This window comes from Monomorium pharaonis, chromosome 9 (assembly GCF_013373865.1).
Source record: "Monomorium pharaonis isolate MP-MQ-018 chromosome 9, ASM1337386v2, whole genome shotgun sequence".
Classification (NCBI taxonomy): domain Eukaryota; kingdom Metazoa; phylum Arthropoda; class Insecta; order Hymenoptera; family Formicidae; genus Monomorium; species Monomorium pharaonis.
This window is the reverse complement of record NC_050475.1, coordinates 14,013,197-14,036,848: the sequence shown is the minus strand read 5'-3', so window position 1 is coordinate 14,036,848 and position 23,652 is coordinate 14,013,197. Positions and strand designations below refer to the sequence as shown.

General features: G+C 33.9%; 1 protein-coding gene across 2 annotated transcripts in view; it reads left to right on the top strand.

The window, feature by feature from the left end:
* Nucleotides 1–23,652, top strand: part of LOC105837274 (nuclear factor related to kappa-B-binding protein) — a 107,099-nt gene that overhangs the window by 40,925 nt on the left and 42,522 nt on the right. For both annotated transcript variants that reach the window (XM_036292105.1, XM_036292104.1), the window contains exons 3-6: nucleotides 2,228–2,460; nucleotides 9,472–9,737; nucleotides 20,360–20,712; nucleotides 23,094–23,425. In XM_036292105.1, the coding sequence (XP_036147998.1) occupies nucleotides 2,228–2,460; nucleotides 9,472–9,737; nucleotides 20,360–20,712; nucleotides 23,094–23,425 (1,184 nt within the window). The remainder of the gene's footprint in view (nucleotides 1–2,227; nucleotides 2,461–9,471; nucleotides 9,738–20,359; nucleotides 20,713–23,093; nucleotides 23,426–23,652) is intronic.

Sequence of the window (23,652 nt, the reverse complement as noted above, 5' to 3'; positions counted from 1 at the left end):
TTTTGAGTTATACACAAAAAATTATTAATAAAAATAATTAATGCGATACTTACAGGTAGCTCAGATAATCTTGACCATAACACATCATCAAGGTCATCTTCCTGGGTGACCTTGAAAAGATTTTAGCCGTTGCTCGTGATTTATTTAAAAGTTTACAACAAAAAAAGTTACACTAAAAAGTTACACCATTTCTGCCGGTGCGATAATATGTGCATGTATTTGTGAGGATCTTGTTTTGTGTGAATAGTTGAAAAATGATGTGATACAGCAGAAAACGCCTGGGCGGGGAAGGGGCTCCGCCCCTTTTCTTGCACCCCCTTCCCGTAATTTTTTCTAACCTAACCCACACATTTTAAAGTCGATATTTGGTTAATGCAAAAATATTGGAAACAAACAGCGTGGAAAGTCGCAAACCTATGTGGTATTGTACAAGTGTGGATGTCGTTTACTTTACATAAGACACTGATATCATGTATCATATTTATGAAACGTAAAGTAAACGACATCCACACTTGTACAGTACCACATAGGTTTGCGACTTTCCACGCTGTTCGTTTCTAATATTTTTGCATTAACCAAATATCGACTTTAAAATGTGTGGGTTAGGTTAAAAAAAATTAGGGGGAGGGGGTGCAGGAGGAGGAGCGGAGCCCCTCTCCCGCCCACGCGTTTGTTTTCACATTGTTCTGTGCCACGAAGATAGGAGATCGGTGCTGTATCTAAAGCACCAATATTATGTATCAGACTTACAAAACTTTTTTTGTTGTAAACTTTTAAATAAATCACGAGCGACGGTTAAAATATTTTCAAGGTCACTCAAGAGGGTGACCTTGACGACATGTTATGGTCAAGGTTATCGGAGCTACCTGTAAGTATCGTATTTATTTAATTTTTTTATTAATAATTTTTTGTGTATAACTCAAAAACGAAGGCCGAGCGACGGTAACATGTATAGGGAAAAGTTGTTCAGAATAATGACCTTGACAACATATTTGAAGGTCATCAAAATCGGTGAAGAATTGCTAATGTAAATTATTACCAAAAATTTCTTAAGGGTGTATCGGACATACAATCTTAGACAAAAGTGCATGAAATTTGAAATACTTAAATATTTACGCCTAACGCATAGTAAATCTAGATGTAAGAAACTTGAACGATAGTTGGAGTCTTATTTTTACTCTTACAAAAGTATTTTTTACATATTTGCGATTTTTTTCACTTATGAGTTTAAACTTTTCACAGTGAAAATGCATAATTATCTCAAGTTATATTTTATTTCTTTAAAACGGTGTAGTGAAGACAATTGAAACTTGGCAGATATTTTTATATATATATATACTAGATGTACAAAAAATTCAAAACACTGGTACTATTTCTTCTATATTTTTTTAGCTGTTTCGTCCGTCAAGATTGTCTTTTTCCATAAGATAGAAAAGGATACCATGTAAAATCAGTGAAAATTAAAATAGTTATAACTCAGCAACCGTTTAGTGGATGCGTTTTTAATTTTTTGCAATACATTAGGGAAACTAAAAGAACAATTCCACAAATTTTTAGCAACTTTGTACTATTTTGAACTTCAGTCTGATACATCCTTAAAGTATATTTGCTTCTTTATAATTATAAAACTTGGACTACTTTTGTTCTGATCCACTCATACAAATATATTGAATCTTTATAAATTCTACTGAATTCTTTTATTAAGTTTATTGGGTTTATTGATTTTTTTTTAATTCTTATAATATTGACATGTATTGAATTCTTTTATCAAAATCTGAGTAAAAATGAGTCAATTTAAAGAAATTTTTACATGTGGTTTAATAATATTTCAATTATTTATTACAATTTTAGGAAAATATGTCCAACACTTTAGTGAAAAAATTATAATACTTCATAATATTTTAAAGAGCTTTTATTAACATTTTCTAAATTTAAAATTAAATTTTTAAATATAACAAGCAATTAAAACATCTTTGTTCTACTTGTAATTTAGAAGGCTTTGCCTATTCTAATTGATGCATTTTTAAACGTTTAGAAACCCAAAAGTTATTTTACAAAGTACAAAATGTATAAAAAAGAAATTCTACTGTTTTTCAATCTACTGTTTAAAAAAGTATTGCTATTACAATTTTTAAATATATTTTTCTTCTTAATATTAAAAATAGCTGTTATTACAATTTGTTACTATTTTTAATTGTAATTAATTACAATAAATTGATTTTTACAGAGATGGGAAACTTGTGTTGCTGCTAATGTTAAAATAAAACTACCACAAGATCTTTGCGAACATTTTAGTATCTTCAAGGAGATGCTAGATTTTCCACGCTTTTGGAATGAATGGCTCACTGAAAGTCAACGAGAAACATTATACAATCTTTTACCTACTTTTCCAAAAGACTCCAATGTAGAAGCACAAATGGAGAAGTCGCTGCAAATGTTATTCAATAGAGAAAATGATAGGTAATATTTATAATAATTATAAAGTGTACGCGTGGGGGGGGGGCTGTTTGCCTACAATCCCGATTGCCTAAAGCTTCGTTTGCACACAAATTTTGCAGAGCTGCTTGATTGCCTACATTCCCGATTGCCTATGGTACAGCTTTGTTTGCACACACGAAAATAATTAAAATACAAGAGTAGGATTGCACACATGACATTATGGGACACATGCACATTGCACACATGACACTATTGCACACATTCGGATTATACATATGACATTATTGCGCACATGCACTTTGTACACATGACATTATTGCGCACATACATATTGCACACATGACAATATTGCGCACATAAAATAAAGAAACAATATGAATACATTGCATACATGACATTATTGCACACACGCACATTGCACACATGATATCGTTGCGCTTATACACCCTGTAAGCAAGAGAGAGTAAATGCGTGGAGGCACGATTCCGATAACTTGAGCGCTTTGATTTGACGATGGTTTCTGATATTTTTTATGCTAAACAAAAAATTGTATAGAACTTATAGCTCTAACTGCTTTAGTTTTCGAAATATACTATATTAAAAATAAAAATAAAAGTAGATTAAAAATAAAAAGAAAAATAGGTAGACCTCGCTTTGCATGGAAAGTTGCAAACCCATGTGAAACAGTACGAAGCGTGGACACTTCTTTGCTGTAGCTACACACACACACACGCGCGCGCGCGCGTGTGGCTTTGCACTCCCCACTCCCACCCCGTTAATAAAAGTGTCCTGGAAAGTCGCAAACATGTGGTACAGTACAAGCGTGGACATCGATTCAATCAGATTACTGTTTTAGTTAATGTTAGGATCAATTTATTTGATTGGTTCGTTTTACATTGTGCGCATGTGGGATTCACTCCCTTCCTCTTGCTTACAGAGTGTATGAACGCAATAATATCATGTGTGCAATAATGTCATGTGTGCAATGTGTATGAGCGTAATAATATTATGTGTGCAATGTGCATGTGCACAATGTCATGTGTGCAATCCGAATGTGTGCAATGTGCATGTATGCAATAATGTCGTATGTGCAATGTGTTAATATTATTTTTTTATCTTATGTGTGCAATGTGCATGTGTGCAATAGTGTCATGTGTGCAATGTGTATCAGCGCAATATTATCATGTGTACAATGTGCATGTGCGGAATAATGTCACGTGTACAATGTGCATGTGTGCAATAATGTTATGTGTGCAATCCTACTCTTATATCTTAATTATTTTCGTGTGTGCAAACAAAGCTGTAAGCAATCGGGATGCAGGCGAACGAGCAGCTCTGCAAAATTTGTGTACAAACGAAGCTGTAGGCAATCGGGATTGTAGGTAAACGAAGCTTACTCTACGCGCGCACGCGCACACACAAAATACTTGAATTACATAAAGAAATGCCTAATACATGAAAATGTTTAAATATTTATAATTAAAAGAAGCCTTAATCGCAATTTTGTTATTTTTATTTTATCACTTACGAGGGGAGGTCACAGTGTGATAATAACACAGGCACACACAAAAAAAGTGGTTGGTTCGGCGGACCAGACTAGTCAATCCTTATGTATTTTGACCTGCTAAATCCGAATCCAAGGTCAGAATTGCAAAGTTAGCTTATATTTCTAACCTAAAAAAAATTTTTTTTAATGTTGGTTCGGCGGACCAGACTAGTCTATCCTTGTAAATGTTCCGATATTTACTGCCAGTACTGAAATTCTACAGTGTATGTGACGTAAACTATAGATTTTCAGTACTGGCAGTGAATATCGGAACGCAGCCCTTATGTATTTTGACCCGCTGAATCTAAATCCAAGGTTAGAATTGCTGAATTGGCTTATTTTTCCTAATTTAAAAAAAAATTTTTAATTTTGGTCCGGCGAACCAGACTAATCTATCCTTATGTATTTTGATCCGCTCTAAATTTAAGGTCAGCATTGCTGAATTGGCTCATTTTTTCTTAACCTAAAAAAACGTCTTATAAAAGCAGTTTGGGTCGCAAATGTATAATCCAGAGCGTGCAGGCTTGCGTAACCACATTACCTGGGGAAAATTCAATACGTATGATAAGTTTGAGCTTCTGTGAATGAATAGCGTAGAAAATTCACTTCTTTTTTCTATTATATCTAACTCTTATTTTCGACGGTTCTGTGCAATGGCTTTCTCTTACGTTTCTTTCCTTTCAGAGAGACATCTCGTTTGAGCGTCCAGCAAAAATCAGCCATTATGTTTACATCTTATTTGCCTTGATATTGATGCTCCATGTCCTTGATGTTCTGATGAAATATTTCTCCCTGTTCTTCACTATAATTATCTAGATTTTCTGGAAAGTAGTTAATATGAGTATCCAAGAAATGCAACTTAAGATTTATTAAGCAAAGTAGTTTTTCATAGTTCTCCATCATTTCCGTTAACCCTTTTTCTGTAATCTTGACTTTTGTGGTTTTCTAGAAAATTTTATATGACACCTTTAAAACTTAGTCATGCTGCTCTTTTGTCTTTATTTATTTTGGTGACAAAATTGTCTCTCAACATTTTACGTATTTGAAGCCCATCGAGAATTTCTTCCCCCAATTTTGCATCAGAGATGTTGGGAAAGTTTTTTTGTAAATATTAGTAGCATTTACCTTTTTTATTCAGAGCATTAACCTATTGTTTCACGAGTCTTAATTTGAAATAAAGAGGTGGAAGAAGAACTTTTAAAGGCTCAACTAACGGTTCATTTATGATATTTTTAAACTCAAATTGCAAAAACGTCTGTCGGTCATTCTTTTCTTATGTAATGGTTTGTTCGATTTTTACTATTCCATTCACATAGAAAGCACGGATTTTTGTATAACTTAATTGTTGACCCAGTAATATGGTGAGAATTTTCAGATTTCCACAAATTTGCTATTTATGTTTGTGTATTTAATTTTTTCAAGAACAGTTTTCAGATATGTGTACTCTTATCACTACCGAGTGCGCTACAGAAATGGAGACATATACATTAGTACTGTGCAGCAACACTGCTTTTAAGCTTCTCTTAGAAAAATCGATGAATAGTCTTCACTCATCAGACTTGTAACATCCAGGTTTCAGTTTATTTATTAATCCGATAACATCGTGACAATAGACTAATGAATATTGTTTATCTGCAGAGAAATATTGCCGATATTCTCTTTTTCTGTCACGATAATAGGAGGTTTTCACATTTTTCGCCTTCCTAGCATTATGTTTCAACCAGGACGCCAGAAACTCTGCTCCATTCTTGGGCAAACCCAAATCTCGAACGAGATTGTTCACCTTCTCTTGTGTTATTTTTCCTGTCTTTTTTAAAATATTATATGAAACATAGTCACCATCACTTGATCCACTTTTACTTTCAATCTCGCTCTCAGTTTCACTCTCGGATTCTTCTAAACTTCTATCAATCTGTAACGATGCCCCCCCGACAAAGCATCGTTACTCGGCGAAGGGAGCCGCCGATCGCCATAAGACCCCATGGCGAAAAGGCGCGAGGCGCCGGCTCCCAAATTTAAGCATTTCCAAACGGCCACGACGAAGGCCATGGCGAGCAAGCGCGTCCGACGAGCGGCATCGCCGCCGCACACACGCTCCTCCGAGAGCGGGGGAACTGCGGCACGCGAGGGTACCCGAAGTCAAGACGGAAACCTCCGAAGTCGGAGCCTCCACCGTATAAAAGCCGGTGAAGGCAGCTCCAAGATTATCCTATCACCCGACACGATTCCGAGCACTCGATCCCAGAAACTACTCTTAGTCAAAAAGCTAGCAAAAGCAACATTGAAGCGTCTTCGCCTCGACCGAGCGTTCTCGGCAAAGCTAGCATTTTCCATCTATTTTCCGCTTGTAAGCGTTACCTGGCAACGAAAAGGGATGGAGAGTCCTCGCTCCTGCCAAGCGTTCTTGGACGTCACTCGCACCGCTAAAGGCCTAAACACAATGTCAGGCAACAGGCAATAGGAACAGTGTTGTGGGCAGGAAAAGACAAGCGAAATTAATCTTTTGCAACTTTATGAGACAACGCTTACAAGTAGAGACGTTCTCAGAATTCGTCTGGTTAAGGATCGTACCTTCTGTCTCCGCAGTCGTCGAACATTTGTCCCCGAAAATCGCAACGTCCCACGCAAGGGCTCGTCCGATTTGCTAACGCAATATCCCCTCTCTTGGCTCACACACACTTTTTAGCCTGACGGTGTTTTTAGACGTGGAGGAGGGGCCTTTCGGTCAGTTTCTCGACTTTTTTTACCCTTTCCTTCGGTTTTTTGTGAGTCGCGCCGCCGATGTCTCTGTAGCCTGAACGGCCCCGGGTTCCCCCTTTGGGGTCCCCGTGCACGCTTTCGATCTTCACCACCGAGTTTGTTAAACCCACGAGGTCGTTGATTGCAAAAATGGCTTGACGGCCACGAGTCCATGCGACTCGTGCCAAGAGACATCGGACAGCTTCCTTGTCAATCAAAAATGTCTTTTGAAACCGTGAACACTGTCCCTCCTTCACGCCTTTACAATGCATTGCTTCTCACAGCTCTCCTGCATTCACCATCCAATCGGTCTCTCGTAACACATGTATGTTAACAATAAGTTAACTATTCTATTCTGTACAAGCGCTATATACATACGTCAATTAAATCCACGATTTAATCAACGCAACACACTTACAACTAAGAAAAAACTATTATTTACAAACAAAAAATATAATAAAAGAAATCTCTCGCTCGAATAACATGTTCCTTACTCTAATACAAACTAATTAAATCTAATCCTAATTAATCTAATTATCCTATATTTTGAACTAATTTCTCCCGTAACAAACAGAAATAATGAAAGAGAGAAAGGATCTCTTTTTCTCTCTTTCTTTATTTCCTATTCTTATTGCCTGTTGCCTGGCATTGTGTGATGGCCTTAAGTCTACCTACGCCAAATTGTTCCGCCCGAGAAGGGAGGGAGTAAGAGTCTTACACCCCGCCAAGTGTCTTGGCCGAAACAGCTACTACCCGTACACTCCTTCCCACTTTACACCACGGGCAGGGCCCGCGAACTTACAACCGCGCATCCGAAATTTCCACACACACGACAATTGACGCTCCCGCGACACACCGACCGCGCCGCGAATCACCGCTTACGCGTCACACGCCATCGGGCATTCACATGCACCGCGTCTCATATAACACGAGTTACATATTATAACTCCCGCGGTAGCGATCCATTAATCAAAACCTGTAAATATCTGTATATAAACATTTTTGTTATAATAAAAACTCTTTTAAAATTGTAAATCGAAACATTTCGCGTCAATGTTATTTCTACTTCCCTCTCGCTCGAACCTCTCACGAGCTACTCCGCAGCACAAGAGACACGGTTGTTTCAATCTCCATTCGATTGAGTTCAGAAGTAATACTTCTATCCAGACTTCATCGTTTGTTCCGTCGGATGCAGATACATATATTTCGTTTAACTCGAAACATTGACGTAGCATAATGCCGATTTTTTTGTGTTTATTCCATTCAGGCTTATTATACAGAAATAACAATCTTCTTTGGTCACTGGTTTCTTCCATATGACAGATACTTTTATCCTCAGTTTTGTCTTGTTTTTTTTACAACTTCACAACATTTTATAATATAACAAGAACTACATATTTTCTTGGGGGCCCAATCGGATTCTTGGATGTCTCTATGAAAGGAAAGAAACGTAAGAGAAAGCCATTGCACAGAACATTCGAGAATAAAAGCTAGATATAATAGAAAAAGGGAGTGAATTTTCTATGCTATTTATTTACAGAAGCTCAGACTTGTCATACGTTGAATTTTCCCCAGGTAATGTGGTTACGCAAGCCTGCACGCTCTGGATTATACATTTGTGACTCAAACTACTTTTACAAAGGGTGTTTTTTCGGGAGAGGGCGGTAGGAAAAAATGAGCCAATTCAGCAATTCTGACCTTGGATTTGGATTTAGCGGGTCAAAATACATAAGAATAGACTAATCTGGTCCGCCGAACCAACATTTAAAAAAATTTTTTTAAGGTTAGAAAATATGAGCTAACTTTGCAATTCTGACCTTGGATTCGGATTCAGCGGGTCAAAATACATAAGGATTGACTAGTTCGCCGGATCAACCACTTTTTTGTGTGTGTCTGTGTAATCGATTTTGATGAAACTTATTCTATCGATATATTATCGTGTCAAGTGTTACTGGGTAAAAGGATAATCGGAACTACTCAGGCGTTTGTGAAAGAAATCATAATTACGAATGCTGTATCAACCTAAAGAAGAGAACATTTCAGCAAGAAGTGCATATTACAGCAACTGCGTGCGAGACTTGTAATTTTGACATTACATTTAAGTCTCGATGAGCAACTTTTTTTTCTTAAATAAAATTGTTTTTTAATGACATGCTTTTTTAACATAAAATTAATAAAATTGATACGTTGTAATTATTTATTTTATAAAAGTGCATTTTTTTTGCCTAGTAAATTTGTTATATGTATATATTTTTTTAATGACTGAAAATTAATAAATGTAATTGTGTTTTTAAACAGTAATGTAACGACATGTTAAAAAATCGTATGTCATTGAAAAAATTCTTTTTATTTAAGAAAAAAAGTTGCTTATTGAGATTTGAACCCGCAATGTCAAAATTACAAGTTTAGCAGCTGCCGTTGTGCTACATGCTGAAATGTTTTTTTTGGGGGGATTAATATGGTCTAATTACGATGTTCTCACGAACAGTTGAGTAATTCCAATTATTGTTTTACTCACAATCAGTAATACTTGACATGATAATATATTGATAAATGATAGAATAAGTTTCATCAAAATCTATTATTATTACACTGTGACCTCTTCTTGTTAGATAAAATTTCACTCTTTTATTTTTCTCTCACTTGTTATGAACACATTGTGTATAAATATATAATTATAAAAATAGAAGTAATAGATGTATGTTTTGGAATTTGATAAGCAGAATATTTTGGATCACGTATTGTAGATTTGGCGTAACAGCATTGGACAAGTTTTACAACCATCTTTCCTCGGGTTACTATCGTCCCGACATTAAAAGAATACGTAGTTTGGTTCGCAAGGCGCAAAAAAGAAGATCCTTGTTTGAGGAACGGAAACGGTCATACGAATTGGCAAATCAATTGCTAAAATCACGGGAAAGCTTATTGTCGAATGCGTACAGACAAGGTTTCAATCAACCAGTGAACCGCACAGTGTCTAAGCTTCACTGGCGCAAATCACAGCCAATTATGGGTGAATATCCACTTTTTAATATTTGCTATCTAATATTTTTTGACTATTTAAACTCCTTGATAATTAATTAAAAAGTTGAAAGTTAAATGATAAAGATAAAAACTTATGATTGTTTAAACTTATCTATCAGATAAGTAAATGCCTTATTATCTATATCTTTCTAAATAAAGAGATAATAGGTATCTATTGGATAATGTTTTTCAATAAATCAAAACAATCAATCCTTAATAACTTAAACAATTAACTTTCAATTTAGTTAATCTAAAAAATTAATAATTAATTTTTACTTTAATTAATTATTTTTTAAACTCATACATACTTTAACTTATTAATCTTTTTCCCAAGTTAAAAATTTACCTGTGTAAAAGAAAGAAATGCATCCTTACAGAAGAAACAATATTTGTGTTATTTTTTTATATAAATTCTCTCTTGATTTACAAATAAAATATTAATTTTTTTTTATATTGTGATTTTTTTTATTATTTAGCACAAGTTATTTTTTAAAATTTACGGCAGCAATATGCAATTACAACAAATAGTACTTTTTAAAATTAATTTTTAATACTCAAGTTAATTTAATCCTCGGTTGTCACATATCCGTCCTGTAACAAACTTGTTACACTTGGTCTAATGGACCAGTACAAATTTTAAAGTGTGACTACTCTCAAATAAATCTACATAATGGCACCAAAAAAATATGCAAAAAACTTCAATACTTGTAGAATATATTACTTGTATTATGAAGTCAAAATATATAGATACCTTTATATTTAAAAAAATTATGAAGTTATCAGTTTCTGCTATTTTTTATGTTTTGTGAAAAAAATCATAACTTCTTTAATTTTTAATATTTTGAGCTCAAAATTTAACTGAAGTCAAGATATTCTACTTTACGGAAAAAATAACAGAATATGAATAAATATATTCTATAATATAGTAAATAAAAAATAAGTAAATAAAAAAAGTATTTATTTATACCGACAAAAACGAGCTACTTTTGTATTGAAGTAAACACAATTTTTATTGAAAAAATTTTGGAAATAGCACAAATATGAGTAAAAATACAGTAAAACATTAAAAACTAATCAATTAAAAACTATAAAGTTTTCTCATTTTCCCCGAAACATGTAGTACAGATGTATGCCCCTGTTCGTCACACATGGGCATTAAGCAAAAAGGGCATTGCAGCCATGTCTTTCAATCCTCGATTGGCGATATGGACCGATGCTGCATCTCTTCTTTTTATCAAAGCGGGAGTGATCTCGTGAATCATTCTCATCTTTATTTTCTTCTTCATCCGAATCCTGGCACTATGTATTCGCTACCTACTAAATGTTCAGATAAATGATTTTTATGGCGGATTTTCCCCAAAATTATCTTTTTTCTCATTCTCGACAAGTAAAGCTTGTTAAAAAATGTTGCTTCTCGTGTCGTACAGCATGATGCTACACAATTGTGCACGTTTTATTTATGGAATACAAGATATTTCTTAAAGAAAAGAAATTTAGAATATATTACACATATACTTACGTATTTTGAATCAAAATAATGTTTTAAAAGCAAAGTTTTTTTTTAGTAGCTTTATTATACTACTTTGGCTGCGGTCTACTTGACGCTACAAATGCTTCGAAGCGTTGATGATCGACCAATCGAAACAAAGAATTTTATGAATTGACCAATCAAAGAATGCTACGAAACGTTTGTAGCGTCAAGTGGACCATAGCCTTTGTCACACATGGGTCCTATGGAACCCATATTCCACTTTGCACAGCTGCCTAAAGCAAACTTTACGCTTTACCCAATACTACTACTAGGTTGTAGTTAATACACCAAACTAACAAGAGATGACATTACAAGTCTACGTTGTAGTTACAGAACGGAGAATAAAAAAACCGGGTCTCCTGGACCCAATGTGACAACCGAAGGTTAATTTTAACTTTTAACGTATCTGAACAAATTTTATTATACTATTTTAATTCAGTTTAAAAAATATATATTAAAAAATATATTAAACTTATACCTCACCCTGTATTTCTTCTGTATTTTGGCTATTGATGGAGAAGCATGTAATAATTAGGAGATAGAATAGTAATAGTTGAATAATAGTAATTATAATATTGTCACGTTTTGATTTTATGTCCGTTTTGGGTCAATACATTTAAGTAATTTACCCGGAAATGGACAAGTTTGTGAGAAATATTAATCTTCACCGAAAAAATAGCGAATTTGATAAGTTTGATATCTAGGATCTTTTTTCTTTATATTTTTAAAATGAGGAAAGTTAATTTTAAAATCAATCCTGATAAGTTTATATTTGTTTAGTTCTTTAGGCTTTTGGGAAGGTTGAATCAAGAGTTTATCTAATTTGTAAATAAATTTCAGAAGATCGCGATTAAAGATTATCGCTTGATTAATTTGATATCTTAGTTTTTTAATTCTTACACGCCTACCACTCTTTTTGGGCATTTAATATTAGAGTTAGGTTTTAATTAATTACACTCAGTTGCCACACCTGAGGAAGAGTCAGGATTCAGGTCTGTTGCCACACAAATGTCAGCGACAGGGCCCGAAAGATCTGCCTCGATGCTCTCAGCAGCGACAGAGTTTGAATTGAATCTGTTGCCACTCAAAAGGCAGCGACAGAGATTGAAAGGAAAACTAAATGAACTTGAGAAGTATTTAACTTAATTACCTTTAATTCCAAAATCTACTTCGAAACAACAAACTGAGCCTGAATTCTAGGATTGGTCCGCTAAGGACTTCGATTTAAAATCGCTCAAGTTAAAGATCACGACAATCCCAGACTAACTGAATAACTGTCGGACTAACCCGAGTAGTATTGCAATTGACTTAGACTTTTACAAGGCTAATTATCAGACTTACAGACTTACTAAAGACTTAAGACTTAAGACTCAAGACTAACGCTGAGCATTTAGCTCGTTTATTTATACTTAATTTCCCTCTACTTAAGCCGCATTTTTTTCCCCTACGCAAACTTATTTTCTTGTGGAGGAAGAAGGTTTTGTCTCAAGGTGTAACCCTATGCTCAATCGATTTTGATTCCGATATCGACCTGCACTTGATAATGCCAGCAACCGAATAAGAAATCAATACAGCAACCGAATAAGAAATCAATGCTCATGTATTCTATTATTTAAATTTAGTTTTTAAAGTAATTATTACAATTTAGTTTAAATGTTCCCACGTACGTTACAATATTAATAATAAAAACAATAATAATAGTAACAATAAACTATATATATATGGTGGTAAAATTTAATTCCTGCCGTTTGCTACTAGAGAGCGTCAACACTGATGAGTTTTGATGGTAAACTCGCATGTCTTTTGTAGCTTATACATTGCTGAAAGTGATTCAGTCCTCATAGATTAGATTTCTCGAGCCAAATAAATTTTCCAATTGATTGAAAATGAACCGTGATAAGTTGTTTTTTCGATATGTGCTTCTTTACTATTTTGACTTTAAGAAAACCGCAGCTGAAACATATCTTTTATTATTTTAAATGTATAGTGATGAAACTCTACCAAAAGTATGTAGAGTATGTAGAGTTTGAACGCTTTTGAAACGGTAATTTTGACGTGAGAAATAAAGAACGTCCCGAACAACAATAAAAAATTTGAAGATGTCGAGTTACAAGAATTGTTCGATGAGAATTTAGCTCAAACATTTTTAGAGTTATTGAAAGCGTTCAATATTATTTCAATGGCTGTCTCAAAACGCTTGCATACCATGGGAAAAATTTATAAAGAAGGACTACTACATGAGTTATCAGAAAATGCTATTACGCTCGATTACATGTTGCGAAAAGCGCAAAGCAAACGTTTCTAGAGTTTGAATGGAAAATTCTCTTGCATCCAGTGTACTCTCCAGACTTGGCACCGTCGGATCATCTCTTCCGGTTGATGCAACACTTATGAACATACACTTCTCTAGTTAGAAGAAATTCAAAAAATAAGTGAATGAATGGATCACCTCGAAAGACAACGCGTTCTACCGTCGTGGGATTGCTTTATTGCCGGAGAGATAGGAAAAAACGGCAGGAATTAAGTTTACACACACATTATACGCGCGCGCGCGTATAACCTTATATTTATTCTATGAATAAATCAATGAAAAAATTAAATTGCCTGAGCTATCACGGTTATTGATGCATGAGTGTTATTTAATTTGAGACTTAAAAATATATATGATAAATGTGATAAACACATTTTGACCCTTTATTTAGATGTTTTTTAGTGTAAAATTTAGAATTATGGAAACCAAATAAAACTTAATCAGATCTTTCATGTTAATAGTGGAGTACAGTTAGATTTTTACTTCGGAAAACGTTTCCCGTCGGTAAACGTTTGTTGATAAAGATTCGTAAATATTTTAAATATACAAAAAAAAATTAACACTATAGCCTGTACGTTACTTTTTTATTTAACAAATTAATTGCAAAAAAGCAGTTTTTAACAAATAACTCTTTAAACTTTCATTTTTTTTTTAAAACACTACGCCAATTGAAAGAGTAGGAAATTTTATATAAATCTATGGAAAGTTTTGTAAAAGCAAAACTATAGAAGTCAGAATTTTTTATTTAACGCATGAAAATACGGCTTAGTTTGAGACAAAAATAATGTATCTGAATTTGTTAATTTATATCTTTAATTTATATATAAAGTTAAATTATTGTTATGAATTATTTGATAAAATCAATTAAAGAGCCGCCATTTTTACAATTTTTAAGGAAATAAGCTTAAACTTGAATCTTTTGCCCTCAAAATAATATATTTAAAGATGCAAAAACTAAAAAAAAATTATAAATCAAATAAATCAATTATAAATTATTAGCGTCGAATTTTCAAAGGTAAATTTTTTATTTTAAGGTATTAAAGTAAAATCAAAAAATTTTAAGTCAATTTCTAGAAGAGGAAATTATTCTAAAATAATGCTTTTTTTATTTAACTGTACTCCACTATAAGGTATTTGAAGATAGTTAAATGCTAAGAACTGTTAAAATTCCAATAAACAACAAAATGTATGCGTATAAATAACAAAAAACGCGTATTAATGATAATTTTAACATCTCTTCTAATATCAATTCTAATAATACATATTTGTTTTACAACTGTGGAAAATCTGTTATTTCCCACGAGTACGGGGAGTGGACGCACAAGTCATAGGCGAATGCATTTATCCGCACGAGTAGAAATAGCCGATTCGCACGAGTAATACATTCTATTTTTTGTTGTAAGTGCGTAAGAAATGGCGAGAAGTAATTCAGGGCGGAAGGTGGAGAATTTAGGGCGGAGGGCGGGGGATTTATGGGGAGCTCTGCTTCCTGCAATTAAAAAAATTATTTTTTTATTTTTACTATTTCCACTACACTGTGCTACTACTTTCACTGTTTTGATACAATATGATGTGACACAATGTTTATGCGACACGGATTATTGACAGGTTATTAATTTAGGGTTAAGTTCATTTGAAAGCGATGAAGCGTCGAAAGTTTACCATAAATGGCGATAAAATATTGGTAATGGTCGGTAATTTTTGCGAAAGTTTTCAAGAGTTATCATATGCGTGTCGAGAGACGACGCGAGTGTCAGAATGAAGGGAAACGCATAACAAAGTGATCAATCGTGCGGAATTTAGGAGGGATAGCCGTGCGAAAATGATTTCTGTACGACTTTTTTGCACGGTTGATTGGTGAGAAAAAAGAGTTATTTATGGAAGAAAACTGCCTGTGCACAATCAGCGACTTTCTGGTCGATAGAGGACCACGAAAAGAAACGTTTTTGACAACGTGTAACAAAGAATAATAAGTTAATAGAGAATTATTTATATTTTTCTCTCTCTTTTAATTAATTGTCACATGTATATTTTGTTATTGCATTTTAGAGTCTAAACTAGATTCTCTTCTGCAATATATTATAAAATTTTTTGTTGTTAATGTAAAATTGACTCTGTACATATTCTTTTTATTTCAGTCTTTTACTTTATGTTTTTATATGTATTTGCAATATATTACAAAATGTTACAAAATTTTTTCTTGTTAATGGAAAATTGATTCTGTACATATTCTTTTTATTTCAGTCTTTTACTTTGTTTTTATATTTTTTATTAATATATTGTTACACGCGCGCTCGCGGAAATGAATGAGACATACTCTCTCTTGTAAAACAAGCGGTTTTATTTCGAGATGGAGAATACACGTCCGAGCGCGAGACCAAGATTCGACTCATTATTTATTCGCGTTGTCAAGCTAATGACAGCTGACAACGCTCTTCCCGAAAATCAATATATCGATCAGCCAGGACAGCTGACCGATCCAAGAAGCGTAACACTGTCCCCCTCCTTCGAAAGTTGTCGTTTCGACAACTACGTATTGAAGAAAAAAAAACTTCCAGCTGCGATGTTCCAGAAACCACGACCTTGTTCCTCTTCGGCTTGCTGATCGAATTTCCGAACCGTCGTTTCAGGTCCTACATTCAGCTTAGTCAAATTTTCAGCTAGCGAAGTTTCAGGAGCCACGACCCAGCTTTTCCTCAGACTGTCGCCCGAGTTTCTCAGCCCGTCGTACCAGGCCCCAACATCCGGCTTCTTCCGCATAGATCCTCTTCAGAGATCTCTTTTCATCCCCCACTTGACATTTTTCTTCTCTAAGGCATCTCCTCTAGACTTCTTCTCCTGAGGTGAACACTTCTTGAGGGGTTCTCCTTCAAGAAATTTTTTCTTGTGGGGACCTTTTCGAATCCTTATTCTTCGGACAAGGGATGAAAATACTCCCGTGGACCCTCCGCTCTTATGGGCGCCTCGAGTTCCTGTCTCGGTATTTGCCTTAAGCTCAGGAAAAACCACGGTTAAAAACCGCGGGCGAGGCAGTCGTCTAATAATAAAAATTTCTCCCGCGAGGAAAGAACAGTACACCTTAGAAGTACCCTCCGAAACAGTTCCCAAGTGGATCTTCTATCTGTTGATGAGAACTCTGTAAAATTAAACAGAAACAAGGGCAGAACAACAAAATTAACATTAAACTTAGTTACTAACGTCTAAATTTTCAAAAGCTCCGGGCTCTAACTTCCTATCCTGCGCTAAATCCATTTACATTAAATTATCTCTCTTTCTCCAAAAAGGAGCCAACCTGTCGGAATGAACAATTTTATTAAGATGTTTAGGGGATTTATGGATACAATAGACTACTTCACTCAGCTTCTTAATTATGAAATAAGGACCATGCCAATTCCTCTGTAACTTTGGAGTTAATCCTTTTGTTTTCTGAGGATTGAACAAGTAAACCTTTTGACCTTCTTGGAATAAAACTTACTTGGCTTTCGTATCATAATCAGTACGTATAAAGAATTTTCGACCCAATAAATAATGAGAAAAGGATTTAACAGACTCGACAATGGCCAAAAGTTCGCGGCGAGTCACACAATAATTTCTTTCAGCTTTATTCAAAACGCGACTGAAATACACGATAACTCTTTCTATTCCCGCTTGTCTTTGGGAAAGAACCGCATCAATGCTATTATTCGAGGCATCGGTATCTAAGATAAATTGTCCTTCCTCGCTAGGGAAAAAAAGAATAGGAGAAGAGGACAAAATGTTTTTTAGTTTGTCAAATGCAACCTGACATTCTTTTTTCCAAGAAAATTTGACCTTATTTTCAGTAAGCACAAAAAGGGGCTTCGCAATAAAAGAAAAACCTTTCACGAATTTACGGTAGTACGAGGAAAATCCAAGAAAACTGCGCAACTGTTTTTTAATATGCGGAACTGGCCAATCTCTTAAAACAAAAATTTTATCAGGATCGGTAGTAATGCCACTCGCGGAAATTACATGACCTAAGTATTTAACGTTTTTAGAAAAGAAGACACATTTTCCAGGATTAAATCCTTAAATTGACTTAACGAATTCGTTCAAAAATTATTTTAAGATTTTTTAACATTGCCTCAAAACTTTTCCCGAAAACAATTACGTCATCCAAATAGACAAGACAAATTTTTGACAAATATTCTTTCAAAATCTTTTCCATGAGCCGCTCAAAAGTCGCGGAAGCGTTGCACAAACCAAAGGGCATAACGGTAAACTTGAAGCCTTCTCCCGATGGAGAACGCAGTTTTTTCACGATTCTTAGGACGAATCTTTATTTGCCAATAACTGCTTTTCAAATCTAAAGTAGAAAACCAAACATTACCCGAAAACTGGTTGAATATGTCGTCAATCCTGGGGAGGGGATAGAAGTTTTTGATAGTAATAGCATTTAATTTCCGGTAGTCTACACAGAATCTTATTGACCCGTCTTTTTTCCTGATCAAAACAGCAGAGGAAACCCAGGGACTTTGAGACTCCTTAATGACACCAAGATTCTTCATATTCTCAATGATTTTTTCCACTTCCCCACGTAAATGTAAAGGAATCCGACGAAGTACCTGCGTTATCGGAGAAAAATCTTGGATATTAATAGCATGTTGAACTAAATCACAGTTATCAGCAACGATCTCTTTAGAAAACACATCACAAAATTCTTCAAGAAAATCAGAAAAATTTTTTCTTTGGATTTCATCAAGATTAGACGAATTTTTAAGAGTGAGTTCCTCCATGACGGAAAGAGTCCCTCCCGAAAATGCTTCCAAACGAAGAAATTTCTTTTTCTGTGGGAAAGAAACCAGAAAAAGCGGCATCAAAAATATTCCCCAAATTAACTCTTTTAAGAAAATCGGCACCAAGTAAACAATCGTCCCGAGTGCTAGCTACAATAAAAGGAATTTCCATCGAAAAATTTCCAATTTGAACTTTAGCCAAGATTCTCTCCTTGCAAGGAACTCTCTCTCCGGTAGGGTATCTCAAAATATAACTCAGTTTTCAACGAAAATTCTTTACCTTCGACAAACTTCTTATTTACAACCGAAACGTCAGAGCCCGGATCAATTTTTAAAGAAACAATTTCTTCCATTCAAACTCCCTGTATAAACAAAAATTCCCTTATTATTAATAAAAACATAAACAGAACGAAAAGCGTCAGCCTCATTAATAAAACGGCTGACTATCGGAGCTCTCGTCCCAAAAGTCAAACTCGCTCCAGGAAGGTCGACTAGGCCAAGTTTTCCCTCTCCTCGGGACAGTCCGCGCGAAAATGCCCCGAATTTCCGAGTCTCACGCCCGCCCCGCCTAAAGCGTCATCCCCTTCGACTCTATTATCGGAAAGACTTAGCTGCAAACGGCGGAGCTCCTCTTCATGACGCAGCGTCACGGATAACTCCTGCTCCTCCTTCCGCGCTTGGCTCTCGCGCAATAGTCGCATCTCTTCCAGGAGAGCTTTCAGAATTTCCGACTCCCGCTCCGAGTCCAGTGCGTCTGTGCAGACATCCTCTGCAGCAACGAGAGCGTGGGAACGGGTCACAACAGGGTAACAGACATCTTATTTCCAAGTACACCCGCTCTGCTTACCTCGCTCACTACCAAACACAAGAACTCGCGCGCGTTTCACAGAATCCGACGAACGAATCCCGGACGAGCCCCCAAAATGTTACACGCGCAGAAATGAATAAGACACACTCTCTCTTATAAAACAAGCGGTTTTATTGCGAGACAGACATCCGCTCGAGCGCGAGACCGAGATTCAACTCGTTATTTATTCGCATTGTCAAGCTAATGACAGCTGACAACGCTCTTCCCGAAAATCAATATATCGATCGGCCAGGACAGCTGACCGATCCAAGGAGCGTAACAATATTATAATTTTATTTTTATACTTAGTTTTTTGTTAGAATTTTTAATGGATAACTTTAAATTTTGATATCTAATAAGAACTTTTTGGTGTTTAATTATTTTTGGACTTCTTAATCTTTGCTGTTTTTATGTATTTTAATTTATGTAACACATTTGATGTCATTATGTTCCTGAAACTTATATGTGTATATAAATAACATAAATTATATTTTGTTTTTTAATCTACCACTGATTACAAATTCAAATTTATATATATGTAACATTAAAATTTGAATTATAATTTAACTCTTTGAAGATTCGGTTTTGAAAAATGATTTATATTTAGTAAAATTACTTAAAAAAATTTTTGTGCTATACATTGGTGCGATAATAAGAGGATAGTGAATGTTACCTTAGAAATCGACTCAAAAGTTGCCTCTAAAATATATAATTCGCTATTTTGTATTTTTATATTTTGACTTCTAATTTGAAATTAGAAGTCTACAAAATTTTTTTTAAATATACGTAAATAAGCTATAGTTAATTCTTTAATTTATTGACTTATTAAATTAGCCATTTTTACTTTTTAATTTTAACTTTAGAAATTAAAAATCTTAAAAAAACCTCTATATATTAAAATTTACCAAAATATATTCAGCAAAGAAAGTTGTGCAATAAAGCTTAACTTGATGATGTATAGAAGAGTTCGGATCAGATTTGATTTTCACATTTTTAAAGTTTACATTGAAGAAAAATTAAGAGAATAAAGATTGAAACGTCCCATTTATATATTTTTTAAGTTTTGAATACATCAGATAATTTTTACACGTTAAAAAAGCGGTGACTCACAGTTAATTTGAAACTTTTTAAATAATAATAGTAATAATAATAATAATAATAATAATAGTTGAAGAGAAGACTCAGTTGCGTTACTTGGAAGAACTGAATGCAGTTCGGGCAGAGCTTAGGACCAGCACGAGATTGTCTGCCGACATGACGTCTGAAAACGAGGAAAACTATCCATTTTATCAGATGACTGGAGCTAAACAAAAGAGGAAACGACGTTTTACCATGAGTCTTCAGGGACTGTTAGTTAAAGGTCTACAGCTAAATCATGAAGATGATACGATTCGACCTGTATTTTCCACCCTACAGCGAATGGAATATGCTTCTAGTAGACCATTGTTCGTACGCGAACAAACGGAGGAAACCTACCGCGCTATGTTAATAGCGCATAAGAAACGACGGGCCCGTTGTGATGTACGTATCTCATTTTGTTACAATTACTAAAATAAATCTTAATCTTATCTTATTTGTATATTCTAATAAATCAAAAATTATTCTAGTATTTTATGCGCGAAAAAGGCTTATTCCTGAGAATTTTTAAAAAGAAAATTGTTGCATGGACACTTTTATATATCTGCTTGTTTTGGTTGTTTAATAAATATCTAAAAATTTTTGTATGGCTAACAATAAGTGTTCATTAATTTTTTGTTACATAAATTTAAAAACAAAGCATAAAGGAGACATGTGCCGATGACTGACACGATTGCAGCCTTTCAACTTAACTAAAATTAAAAATTTTAAAATATAGTTATTGGGAATTTGGCTGTACTCTAAACTATAAATAAAAAATATTGTAAATTATTAAAATGTCACGATTGTAAGAAACATATCGATTTTTAAACAAAATTTTTAAAATGTTTTAAGTATTTATGAAAAAGGTATTGATGTTATATAAGATGTGTATGTTATACGGTGTTTCTAAAGCATCGGATTTGCTTAGCACCATGCGATAGAGAATGAAAATCTAAGAAAAAATGTTTAATACTATTTTTCGATGCGGTAAATAGTTTTAGCCTTAATTCATCATTGTAATAAGTCAAGCGCGGAGGTACAAGAGAAAGTCAGTGACGGTGAAGTTGACTCTCTGTTATTAAAAATTTAAAAATGCTTCTAATGCTAATAATTATCGATAAAATTCTTTGGAAGGTTACCAAAATTGTCAATAGAACTGTCGGTTACCGAGAAATATTTCCATTTTGACGGGACTTAGAAAATTTTTGAATTTGTATTTTTAACTAAAGAAATGTTTTATTCCGCAGCTTACAGCTTCGAGTGCTGATAATTATCGATAGAATTCTTTAGGCGGCTATAATTTTTAAACTTTTGCTTTTTAATAGACACATGATGCTTTACTATTATTTTAATGTTTGTATTTTCGCAAAATTTAATTTTAAAGAAATTTAATTTAATTTAATTTATTTAATTTTTTATTTTAATTTTTCCGTCCTAATAAAACTGAATAAAAATCAATACTAATTTTATAAAATATTATTTTTTTAATTAAATAGCATCTGTCCGGCAATATTTAAATAATACATATGGACATAATTGGATGGGTCGTGAAGCACTTTTTTGGAAATGGCCACTAAGATTACCAGATTGAAATCCTTGTGATTTTTTCTTGTAGGGTGCATAAAAAGAAAAAATATATTTTAATCGCGTAGAAACGCAGAACGAATTGGAGAAGCAAATTCAAATAGCGTTTAATAACGTACAACGACACCACATTCGACCACAGAAAGTGTCATAAATAGAGCAATTAAATGTTTGGAAGCTAATGGTGGAACACTTTGAACACTTGTTATAATGTTTTATCGTTTTATAACAAATAAATTTATTAACCATTGAATTTTTTTTTACTTTGTCCAATAGACAAATTTTTGTAAGTCCTATAACGGTAAAAATTTTTTCAGTAATTGGCAGTTCTGATAGCCGCCTGAAGAATTCTATCGATAATTATTAGCACTTGAAGCTGTAAGTTGCGGAATAAAAAATTTCTTTAGTTGAAGATACAAACTCGAAAATTTTCTAAGTCCCGTTAAAATGGAAATATTTCTCGGTAACCGACAGTTCTATTGAAAATTTTGGTAGTCTTCCAAAAAATTTTTTACTAATTAATAGCATTAAAAACATTTTTTAATTTTTAATAACAGGGAATCAACTTCACGCATTCTCCATCACTGACTTTTTCTTGTACCTCCGCGCTTATTGACTTATAATGATGAATTGAGGTGAAACTATTTACCGTATCGAAAAATAGTATTAGACATTTTTTCTTAGATTTTCATTCTCTATCGCATAGTGCTAAGCAAATCCGATGCTTTAGAAACACCCTATATACACAAATTGTAGTTGATATATTTAGCAGTTTTGAAGAATTGTGTCAGACTTTCAAGCTAGCTTGAAAAATTGTTATTGGTTTTCGAGAAAAACGTGTTTAAAGTTGACAGAACGCATTAAACGATTTATGGGTTACAACTTAAAAATTCATACATTTTTGTTATATGTATTTACAAATATTAATAAAAAACTTTTTAAGGACTTATTTTTGAGATACTGAATGTTTAAAAAATGTTAAAAAATCGATTTTTTATGTTTTAGATTAGAATATATTTTTAAGAATATTTTGTGAATATATCTTTCAGAAGAATTTCTTTTAAAATTAAAAAATATTTTAGTGCCTATTTTAGAAGAGACATTATTCTAAAAATAAGAGAAATTTTTATTACAATTGAAATATACAATTATATTTATGTATTTAATTGATATAAATTAAACTATGTATGTATGTACAGCTTCATCCGGAACTGAATACTCAGGGAATCGCGCTTGCCGATCTCGCGCAAAGATCGCAAATTGGTCAAAAGCAGAGACTCACGATTGGTAATTCTATGAAGGTTACATCTGCAAAGAAAAAAATTAAATTGGAACAGAATTTGTTGTGTCCGCCCGCACCGAAACTGATGAACTCCAATTCTGTGAAACCCGAAAGCGACAATAGTGATTATTCTCATACAACGGATGACAATCGACAATCTAACGTCATGGAAATGGATTATAGAATAACACCTGTCAAATCGGAACCTACTGAGACGTATGATTTGCATCAAGTAGCTAAAAAGAAAATGTAATTATGATTAGCTGTTCTAATAAAAAATGTTTTAACTTTAAACTTGACATTTTACTATAGAGCGACCGTAAAAACAGGCCTAAAATCGCCCGATTTGTGAACATCAATTTTGGCGGTAAATAATTCTATATCAATCCTCTGAAAATTTCAGATTGAGCATACCTTTTATTACTAAGATATAAGGGATTAAATTGGTCACTATTCACCAATGAAGGGTATGCCAT